At 40.0% G+C, this 11,271-nt stretch overlaps 1 protein-coding gene across 1 annotated transcript in view; it reads right to left on the bottom strand.

The window, feature by feature from the left end:
* Window positions 1–2,914: 2,914 nt before the first annotated feature.
* The window catches only part of LOC125323972 (elongin-A3-like), a 23,323-nt gene continuing 14,966 nt past the window's right edge, over window positions 2,915–11,271 (bottom strand). Inside the window, exons 5-12 of the mRNA XM_048299375.1 lie at window positions 9,954–10,638; window positions 8,429–8,528; window positions 7,020–7,193; window positions 6,373–6,470; window positions 5,443–5,623; window positions 4,998–5,121; window positions 3,128–3,243; window positions 2,915–2,983 (exon numbers count right to left, since the gene is read on the bottom strand). Of these exons, the coding sequence (XP_048155332.1) occupies window positions 2,922–2,983; window positions 3,128–3,243; window positions 4,998–5,121; window positions 5,443–5,623; window positions 6,373–6,470; window positions 7,020–7,193; window positions 8,429–8,528; window positions 9,954–10,638 (1,540 nt within the window). The 3' untranslated portion in view covers window positions 2,915–2,921. The remainder of the gene's footprint in view (window positions 2,984–3,127; window positions 3,244–4,997; window positions 5,122–5,442; window positions 5,624–6,372; window positions 6,471–7,019; window positions 7,194–8,428; window positions 8,529–9,953; window positions 10,639–11,271) is intronic.

Below are 11,271 nucleotides of genomic sequence, written 5' to 3'. Positions count from 1 at the left end.
GCAGGGTCTCATAACATTGAACACTTCACCTCAAAACTGTTTTCCTTCTCCTACCACAGGGACTGTTTAGATGGCAACATCATGCATCCTCCTTTTTTAAGTGGTATAGCAATCAGGCCAAGCTTCCTTCTTGGGCCCAGCCACTAACAGGATAGAAAACGTTCCTGAATGCTATGAAACAAACACTGTCAGGAAGTGGAAAGTGGTTTCTATGCTTGAAAGAAGAAAAAAGCTCAAGAAGAAAAGAAATATGCATTTGTGGTCTTTTCCACAACAGCAGGACTTTCCTTTTGTGCCCATATTTTTCTCCCATTACTTATTTAACTTGCCAGAAATTAATATGGAACTTGCATATCACCTGGAGGGAAAAACATTATGCTGCTGGGATAAAAGGCTCCAGAGATACTGCAGGAGGACTAGGAGCTGCAATGTGTTTTTAAGGAAGAGGAGGCCATCATGCACTTGTAACATTCACTTTCTGTGAAAATAGTCCCTTATCCAAGAAGGATCAGAGGTCTTCTCTGATGAGATGTGGCAGCCGGCCTGGGGAATATGCAACAAAACCAAGCAAACATCTTTCACCCATCCACCAGAAGGAAAGTCATCTCCCTCAGGCCAATATAGTCCGATACCATGTGTACTGTTCGGTATGTCAGATGCCAGGAACACATACCCAGCAATAATTCCTCTATACTGGAGTAACGGTATATAGGGATGGAAGGCAGGAGACTGCAGAAGCACCTACAATAGTGTTCTAGATTAAAAGGGTATGCTTTGGAAGCAGGCTTTGAATTTGCCTCCACATATGATTTGTATTGCGTCATCAAGCACTGTCAAACCACAAAAACAAGATTCCTCACAAAGATGCATTCCCAGAGTACCCCAATGTACTGCAGCCTCAGGTGGGCATTAGTCCATAGGAACCACAGCACAAGGAAAAGAAAAACCCTAGCCTAAAGTGTGTGTAGCACCAACTACTTTACAATAAAGAGATTTGCTTGTCTACTGTGTTTTCTAAATTAGAAATGTCAGGATGACAATCTGATCCCATGAGTACCCTCTTACCAGAGCTATATCTAGAGCCTTTGAAGTGAGAGAAAGTGAGAAGAGGAAATGAAAGCCACCTAATCTTGAAGTCACATTTGCCCTCTACATAACTCTGCTGCTACTGTCATGGATAGGGAAAGTTATCGCCAACCAACAACGTAAGCCTATTTGTTAAAACAACTATTTATCCTTCAGACTCCCAAGGGGACATTCCCATCATCTGTATCTGTTCTAGATGGCTGCAGCTGTGTTCTCAAATGCCAGAGCCCAACCAATGACTTTGGCTTTTCTCACACAAAAAGACACCACACTTGATAGAAACTTCCAGCTGAATTGAGCATCTGCCACCAACTGATTAGCAACAAAGAGTGGTACATTGGCCATTCAGCCAGATTCAGGTCTTGTGAAGAATGCTTCTGGGATGAACTCTTCAGGTATGTATGACAGATGCTGCATTACCTCTCCTACTAGTTAATGTTTGTTCTGATTTCAGAAACAGAGAAAGCCCCCCCAGCATTTCCAGTTCAACACACCTGTTTTCAACCTTCATTCTTTTTAGTGCAACTATAATGCATGGAGAAAAAACACAACACAGCAGCACACCTGCTGGCTTCAAATCCCTGTATAAACAGGGCATTTGCACAAGCTGTAATGGATGGGTGACTACATTAATGGCTTTAAAAGCCATTTTTAGTAGCAGTATTTTTGTAATCTACCTGTAATACCTAACGTATAGGATAGTGAGGAAATTGACACATAAGGTGTTTTAAGTAAGAGACATCAATTCAAAGGTTTCATGACAACCTTACTCTGTCCTTCATGAGGAGTTCTAAGATGCCAAATCCTGGAAGTACAAAGAAAGAAATAATACCTACTTGCAACTACTGAGTACAATAGAGTTCCTCCATTTCTAAGCCATGCCTTCAAAGCAAAGTCAGGCTTACAATTCATGCAAGTGAACTGGTTTAGAAGAAATTACAAAGACTTATCTCATTTCTAAGAGTAAACTCATTCACAGACCAATCCCAAATTGCAGTAGTCCCTAACTCTTGAAAGGACAGCTATCCAAGACCAAATAGCTTCTTGACTTTAAGACAAATGGCTGTAAGGTTGTGAGCTAGGCCTCTTCATGACAGGCTGAGAGCAGCAGATCAGAGTATAGTCCAAGTTTTCTTTCATCTCCACACTTAGTAGAATCATAGAATCACAGAATTGTTTGGGTTGGAAAAGACCCTGATCATCATCAGTGTCCAGCTGTTAATCCAGCACTCTGATCCTCAGATGTCATATCTACACATCTTTAAAATATCTCTAGGGATGGAAACACAGCCACTTCCCTGGGTAGCCTGTTCCAGTGATGAAAACCCTTCCAGTGAAGAAATTTTTCCTAATATCCAATCTAAACCACTGGTGCAACTTGAGGCCATTTTCTCTTGTCGTGTAACTTGGGAAGAGAGATCAACCCCCATCCGTGTACAATCTCCTTTCAGGTACCTGTAGAGAGCAATAAGGTCTTCCCCTCAGCCTCCTTTTCTCCAGACTAAACCACCCCCATTCCCTCAGCCATTCCTCACAACACTTGTGCCCCAGACCCTTCATCAACTTAAACTGATAAATACATCATCTATAAAACTTCATATAAACTGATTTGTCATTAGTGTGTGTACTGACCTTATTTCAATTCAAGTAAGAAGGCAGCAGTATGAAACGACTTGGAGGTTTCAGTATTTATTGCTAGTTATTCACCCCTGCAATTTTTCAGACCTATTTCAACTAAGACAAATTAACAGTGCTTACATGAACATTACTTTCATTCACTGTAGCATAATATACAAACAGTCACATCAAATAAGCTTCAAATACACAGCCTCATTTTACCGTTGTCCAACTCTACTCCTCAGTGCTTTCAAAGTTTTCTTCATTATTGGTGCAATTTCTTCAACAACAACAGCAAAACAAAGAGACCCATCAGGATTACAGCTATGAGCAACTTTAAATGCTACTAGTATAATATTAAGCATATAATAGTAGGCAGCAGGTTAAAACAATTAAATTTATCATCTTAGGAAATGCCACTTACTTTTGGTAGGCTTCTTTCCATCTTGAATCATGACATCTGAGCTAGAACTACTGTTGCCAGCAGGAATCAGGTTTGATAATGTGTTGTTTCTGTCTCTCATTTCTGGAATCCCTATTCTTTTAAAACAAGCAAGTAACAAAAAAGTTAGCATTTGATATCAAGCTACTATTTGCCCTGGCTCATTTTGGAAAAAAAAAAAAAAAACCCAAACAAAAACAACAGCCTAATTGGACACATTTAAGAGACTTTATACAGTTCAAAATCATAGGATAATTCAGGTTAGAAGGGATCACAGATGATCATTTTGTCCATTTTAATTCTTGAACAAATATTACATTTATAAGATTCCATGTCTCTTATTAGTCTTTAAATTATCAGAGTTTGTGACAGATCAAAATTCGTCAGCAATAACACTGTGATTCATAATGCTGTGCTCTAGTTTGCACCTTATGTTTATTTTCCTCTTTGAATACAGCTGAACTGCTAACTAGCTCATTGACAGAAAACGAGGGTAAAATGAGGGTAAATAAGAGTATTTAAAAACAATACCTCTGTAACTACGAGTAACTAGCAAAAGGCACAATAACTAACTAAACATGATGTTGGAATCCTCAGTCAACAAGACAAGGACTGAGGCAGATGCATATACAGAGCTGATGCCTCCTGCTGAAGACCCTTAACCCAATGCAGCACTGAAGTGTCAGCACAATGTCACCAGTGTGACCAGCCCTGTGCTCCTCAGAGCCAGTCACTGAGAATTCTGCCAGGGCTCAGCACCACTGCACAGAGTGAGAACGGTGGCCTGCTAAGGATCTGCATGTCTGCCACAGGATTTTTAGCTCCTGCAAGACCAGCTTCTTAAGTGACAATTTCAGCTGTACAATTTCTGCAGCTTAAAAAACCAATAGGTCAAAGCAGTAAGTTAAATTCATCGTGCCTAAACAAACCCTTGTTTCTCGAGAAGGCAAAGCAACGACCTTCTTCACAGCTTCCTTCACACAACACCAGTTCTTCCTAATTTATCATGTCTGAGAAAAAAAAAAAAATCATGCAAGGCTTGGTCTATCTACATCATTCAGTTCCTGGTCCAGAGATTACTAGAGCACAAAGGACATATGTAATTGTATGCTACTGTACTTGAAGCACCTAAACTGGAAAGGCTGGTCTCCCACAAAGCAACAATCTCCCACAAAGCAACTGAAAGCAAAAGCACAGTTCAAAGTGCCTTAAGCTACTGTTTTGGTGGGGAACTATCTTTTCACTGAAAATAGCAACAGTATGGAAAGAACCTTCTGAATCTCACCAGCTAAAGGCACAGTTATGAAAATTTATCTGGTGTAAAAGCTGACTTTAAGAAAATTCTTACATCCAGGCTGCCCTTCCTGACCCATACTACAACCACCTTGAGCAGCAAGGCTGTTCAAGTAAGCTTCTGAAATTCACAGGAAAGAAGAAATATTAAAAGTTCCTGAGGTTCATTCTGGTCAGCTGTATCACACCAGGCTGCTGACTGGGATTTTATCAAAGCAGGAGAACACATGAGGCTACTAGGCAGGTTTACAGACCCAAACTATCAACAATGGAATCGCCCTAGGATGCCAAGCGGCTTTGGTGCAATCTGGAGAAAAAAAACCAGCGTCCACTTACACTCCAGCTGGGAGGGTAAATTCACTGGCATTTTCGAGAAATGTGCAATGACAATGCACACGCAGCTGAGGAACACACAAGACTTAAAAGGCAAGTTTGTTTCTAGCTACTAGCCACATAAAAAAAGGAAAGTAAATAGAGTTATTTAGAACTTTAAAATTATTTTGCAAGCACAATTTTGAACTGACAAAGACAAATTAAAAGCATAGTACATAGCACTTACTTGCACTTTTCTGTAGGATGAAGCTGGATGACAGGTCCTGCTGTCCCATGGATTTCTTGCTGTCGGCGAATGTTCCTGGGTGGTTTTGCTGCACCAGTCATATAAGCCATTTTTACTTGCCTGCCTAATACAGAAGCAAGGAGTAGCAGATACATGTCTTTTATGTCCAAAACTCTTTGCATTGTTGCTTAGAATCTTCAGCCTAACCAGTAAGGTAAGATTTGTCTAATGCATAGTATTTGCAGGATACACCAATGTATTGTATTAGTGCATGTATTTATTTTTAAGCAAATTTAAATTTAAGAGGAACAGTGTTTGTTCCTGATGATTTCTCCTAGAAGTACAGCATTAGTACTCACTGCAAACAAGTCACTAAACCAAACATATTGTCAAGAACAGCAGAAAAGTGGGTTTTGTAAGTGGAAGAGCTAAACAGAGATTTTACCTTTTGGTTTCTCAGACTGAGCTGAAAGAATATTTTTTGTAAGGATCTTCAGTTTTTCTTCTCTCTGATTAAACAGTCTCAAGTACATTTCACGCCAAGACTCATGTTCCCGAAGGCTCTCATTTTTAAAGTCTCTTTGGCAGTGCTTCTTCCACAAGTGGTCAGTCTCTTTTATAAATGTCTAATTTGAACACAAGATATTTTAAATCAGAGATTGCAAAATAACATTTTCAAGAGTACCTGTTACCTGAGCCTACAGACACAACCCAAGCCTCTGGTGGAAGAAGGCACAGAACAAATCCCACCACATGTGCTGACACAGGTACCCACACCATGGCAATACCATGCAGGGACACTGACTACAGCCTGGTAATCACACAGCTTCAAGCAGCAGACCTGGAGTCAGTAAGCCATGCCTACAGGCTAGACTTGTGATTACAGCAGAGGCTCAGGCCACTCTGGCTCTCAACTCGAAGCACACAAGAAAAGGTTAACTTGTCCTACGAAGGAGTACACACTGAGAATATCAGTGTCCAAGTGCATCATGGAACTCAAGTCCTAACAGCATAGATAAGAAATCTAATACACACATGAAATCTCACCCCAGCTACTTCCTGACTGATATGCTTTGCAGCCTTAACAGTTTGTAACTTAGAAACAGTTGGTTCTGACTTTCCCAGCTACTTCAGTGGTAAATACAGTGGTCATCTTTTTTCTTATTTTTAGAAACAGAAATACTCATCTATACACACTGTCTTTCACTTAGTCATCAGTAGTAATTCTCCTGAATGTTTTAAATCTTGACACTTGAGAAAGGGAGACTTGATAATGACAGCTGAATTCAAAGAAATTAGTATGCAAGACAGAAAACCAGTGCAACCCGTGGAGTTGTGGAACTCTGTGGTTACCCAGATTTAAGGCAGAATTTACCAGATTACATTTCTCTATTCGAAACAACTGCTCTGGTGTGCAACGTATTAGCACAGGCTCAAGAATTTCAAAGGGCACATCTCCTGCTTCCTGTAGCACTACAAAAGAGGACAGTACTTTCAGTATCTCACTTATTTTACTCAATGGGTAACACCACTCAGTTTAAAAATAAAAACACAAGTTAATTTTAGCAAGCACTAACAGAATATCCTATGTCCGGCTATGACATAGTATTTATAAACCAGCAGTTCCATACTGACTAGCAGTTATACTTGAGGATGGATAAAGCATCTGAGTAGTCATTGCCCCATCTTTACTGATATGCATCTCTTCCTCCTCTGCCTATGCAAGGAAGAAAAGAATCTCTTGATCACAACAAACATGGGGATGGGAAGAATTTTTGGTTTATAATTTATAGGACATTATTTTAAGTAAACTTGGGCCTTTAAAAATGGTAAGCTTTCAAAACAAAGGTACATTTTAGCACAGCCATCAATCAATCCATTTCTGCAAGTGCCTTTCAACCTGCTTCAAATCACCCTCTGTAGGGAGAGACAATATATTTTAGTAGGCCAGTTGTTGGCCTAGAGAAAAAAAATCTCATACCCTTTGAGTCATGGCTGCTATAAACCCCCTGAAATACTCACACTCAATATTGTTGTGAAGCACACGGACACACTGTTCATACAGCGTCAGCATCTTCGAAAGGCAGACTGCCTTAGAGCCAGAGTAAACCTGCATTTTAGAGTTTAGTCTCTGTCCTGTGAATTGAACTATCTCATCAACTTGCTGGGGCACGTCTAAAACAGCTGCTGTGGAAGCTGCAAGCAAAACACCAGGCAGGTTTCACAATGCTTCCAACATTCATCTCTGAGATAAACATGTATTACTTTTTCTTGAAATACTAAGTTATTGTATTACAGTTTGGGGCCCTAGCACATATTGTAAATTGCAGAAGGCCATTTACCATTATCTAACACCAAGACAACATGTACACTGCAGGTGAGCTGCACCAACTCAAACCAGTCTTGCATTATTTATCTCCAGTCTATGTGAGCTGTGTTCACACCTCGATTACTCTGTTACCCACCTACATGCACCTTAGTAATCCTCCTGAGCTATCTTAGAGAAGCCAGAAGCTGCAATAGTAGCAATGTTTCAAGATCCCAGTGGTATGAAACCACTGAAACATCAGAAGAGCTGCTAAGGGAACCACTGGCACGTTTTGTCACCTACCCATAAAGATGCTAGTGGTTCCTATGCCAAAGCTAGACCTAGTGTGATGCCTTAGGTTTTAACTTTTGTATTTTTCAAATTCTGTACTGCTTGGTGCATGACTCTGAAGTTTCTTGTAGCCTGTTAACTTCTGCTCTCTCATGCTAGGTAGACATAACAAAGCCTCTCTGGCCCTGCTTTCCAAGGACACCAAGACTGTCCTAGGCCAAAAGTATAAACCAGAGAGCCACTAAGGGGGGGGCAAGGTGAGGGGAAAACTGGAGTTTTAATTGGAGGATTAACCCTGCTATGCAAATGAACCAAACCTATAAAAGGGTGAAGAACTCGTGAGCTGGGGTCCATCTTGGGGTCCATTTTGAGAATAGCTTCAGAGTCCCCAGGGTGTACCTTTGAAAGCCTTTCAAATAAATACCTACTTTTTTTCCCTTACTCCTGTCTAGTCTCTGTTTCTGGGAGGCCTCTTAAGGCATCCGTGCTTCATGTATTTGTTTTACCTAAGATAATTTCTACTAAGGCTTTGCCTGCTTTAAGATATAGACAGGAGTAAAGATAAATGGAGCCTGTAGAACTGCCACTCGATTTATGCCTTCTCTATGCCTGTGGGAACCTTCCTCAGACTCAGCAAGCCATAAGAAGGAAGGCCCCGTAACTCTCTTCAGCTTCAACATGGTTTCTACAGGTGAGAAAGTGAAAGTGAGGCCCTTCTTTGCCATGGACTGATGAGCTAATACAGCTTATTGGAAAAGGGGATAAAACATTTCTACACAGAGCTGTAAAAACCTGCACTATTTCATATTTATCAGCCTTGTATATTACTTACCTGTAAAGTCTGCAGCATATGGGGGAGATGATTGTGAGATCCCTGGCAGAATTTTAGGTAGTGGAGTATTAAGAAGCTCTTGGAAGGATGCCACCTTGGCCTGTGCACAGTCAAGGAAACACTGCTTCAACATTATAAATTTGGGGTTAACGAGGCTTAAAATAAGCTACAACAAACCCCCAAACCTTTATGCAAATCCCAAAATGAACTAGGATAACTAGAATTCTTGTCTTTCTACACTAAAATTTACTCACAGGATTACTGTTCAGTATATCCTTTCATATTCCACTTACCAACACTATACCACAAAAGGAACTTAGTGGGACATCTGCAATCAGCACATAAAAAGATTAAAGAACAGAGCAGATGTGTAGAGCTAAGGGGCTTTCAGATAAATCACAACTGAGGCATGCACTGAATGAGGCAAAACTGCAAGATGACAAAAGCATAATTCTAAAAGACAAGAAACAGCTTTATACCTGGTCCTACCGAGCCTGCTAGATCATGTTCAGTAAGCCATTTAGCCTAAAATGTTCACCGCTAATCCCCTGAAAAGGGATTGAAAGATGCAGCAGCCTGTTCAGTATAGGTCCCTACAAATGGATGATGTGCAACATCTAAATTGGGTCTTAGGTGTCCTCCAATCTCAAGTCAGGCACTTAACAGCATTGCACTCCCTGCACTTACAACAGTATAGATACTATTTTAGTATCTATAGTAACTTTTGTCAACTGCTTGAATATCTGAGGTTTTTCCTCAAACAGTTTATGTTAGAGTATCACACATAAGCCTCTACATTAATATTTCCCCATTTGGGACAGAAGATACCACACTCAGATTGCAGATCTTCCACAATAAAAAAAAAAAGCCTAAAGCTTTCACATCACAGTGAAGATATAAATCTGAAGATAACTCTAATTTTCAGTGCACAAAAGCTCTTCATTTAAAAGGTCTAATTAATACACATTTTTACATACACATTTTCTCAGAGGAGCTACTTAAACTTTTTGCATTTCAAGGGACTAGGACAGCCCAGATTAAGAAAATGTGTAATCTAGTTTTATATGCAATACTGTGGTTTACTTCAATGCACTTAAAGAAGGCTGAGTTCCACTGCAAACCTTAATATTCACTGTTAAAGAACCACAGCATCTGACAAAAGGACTGCTCTATACACAAAGAGCTGCAGCAGTCACAAACCAGAATGGTCAAGAAAGGAAAAAGGTGGACATCTTTCCAAAGGTAACTGCCTTTGAATTTTTCAAGTCAAATGCAGATTAGTTGATATGGATCAAACACTACTGTAATATTGGAAATAATACTAAAAATACAAGTAATTCAACTGCAAACTGTATCTTTTTTTCCCCCCAGTTATTGTAATTCTTGGCAATTGCAGTGCAGCTGATACATCAGAGTCATGCAATCTGTTCCTTCAAATACAGATAAATTTCACTGAAAATAAAAGTCCAAAGCACTTGTTTGTCTGCAGTTTATCTGCTATTATCTCAACCCTGTAGTGGTTTACCTTTTTACTGGGAGTTTCTGATTGCTCACTCTCACTTTTTTTTACATCTTCAACTCCCACTTTTGCCTGAGGAAGTTTTGAAGTCTTTTGTGGTAATGAGCTGTTCTTCTGTTCACTGCACTTTTTTGGCCGTGCACCTGTAGAACAAGCCTTTCTCTTTCTTTTGTTGGTCACATCATAAGTAAGATAAGCTTCAAAAGACATAGTAGGGGGTTCAAATTCCTCATCACTAGAGGATTTGGCTCGGTCTTTCATGACAAGATTTTGTTTTCGTTTCTTCACACACTTAGGATTTCTCTGTTTGGAAGCATCCTTACTGGGCTTTTCCTCCAGGGGTAATAAGCCTTCATTTGCTGCAGAGGAATGCTGCTTTTCTGAAACTTTCTTGCTCTCTTTGAACTCACTTTCTTTAGCCTGAGAATTGGTACCCTGGGAAGCGTGCTTAGAACCACTGGTGCTACATTCTTCATGATCCCATTCTTTTGGAGATGCAGAATTTGTGCTTTGATGGGTCTTTTCACTACAAATATGCTCCTTATTCAACTTTGCAGAAATGGGAGCACTATTGGAACTTCTAAAGGCCAGAACAGATGTTTTGGGCTTCTCTGAAGGCTTAATCTCCTTGGAAACAGAAGATTTCATCTCACGTTTTTCTTTCTCATTATTTTTTCTTCTCCTGTGACCACTGCAACAATAAAAAAAAAAAATTACATCCCATTCTACAGATGACGTTAAATTCTTAAACAATCTGTTTTTCCCTATGTTGGTAAAACTAAAAGGATAAAATCACACCATGTGTCATAGTTTCACAAAACCTAGAACTTTGTTCTGTGCTGTGTTCTTACTCTTCCATTATCAGCACAGAATCACAGAGCTCTTGGGTCCAGCACTGCTAAATATTGCAACAAGAATTGATAGCAAAACGAGTGGGGAATAGGGACATAACCCTGCATAGGAAAACACACCTGGCAGTACTATCTGCTCATAACATGCTGGATACCACTTTTTCACAAAGTTTCCCTCCGTGCTTTATAACAAAGACATGGTGCTTGAAATAATCAGGAGACAGAGAATTTATATCATGCTCTGTAGGTGATAACAGATTAACAGGTCAGCCTTTATGATTTGCTTATCACAGATTCTGGTATTTTACTTTCCTGTTGTTTGAACAACTTCAGATTTAAAATGCACTATTTAGTCAAACTATTCCCTTGGCTTTCCCAGCTCAACTGCCTGGAAGTGTTGGAACTCTGCAAAACATCTAAAGCAGAGTGGGCCTGGCCATGGCAGTGGTGGCTGCTTCAGTCTCAGAAGAAAC

The sequence above is a fragment of the Corvus hawaiiensis genome, chromosome 3 (assembly GCF_020740725.1).
Source record: "Corvus hawaiiensis isolate bCorHaw1 chromosome 3, bCorHaw1.pri.cur, whole genome shotgun sequence".
In the NCBI taxonomy this organism is placed as follows: Eukaryota; Metazoa; Chordata; class Aves; order Passeriformes; family Corvidae; genus Corvus; species Corvus hawaiiensis.
The sequence above is the reverse complement of the archived record's forward strand: the minus strand, read 5'-3'. Positions and strand labels throughout refer to the sequence as shown.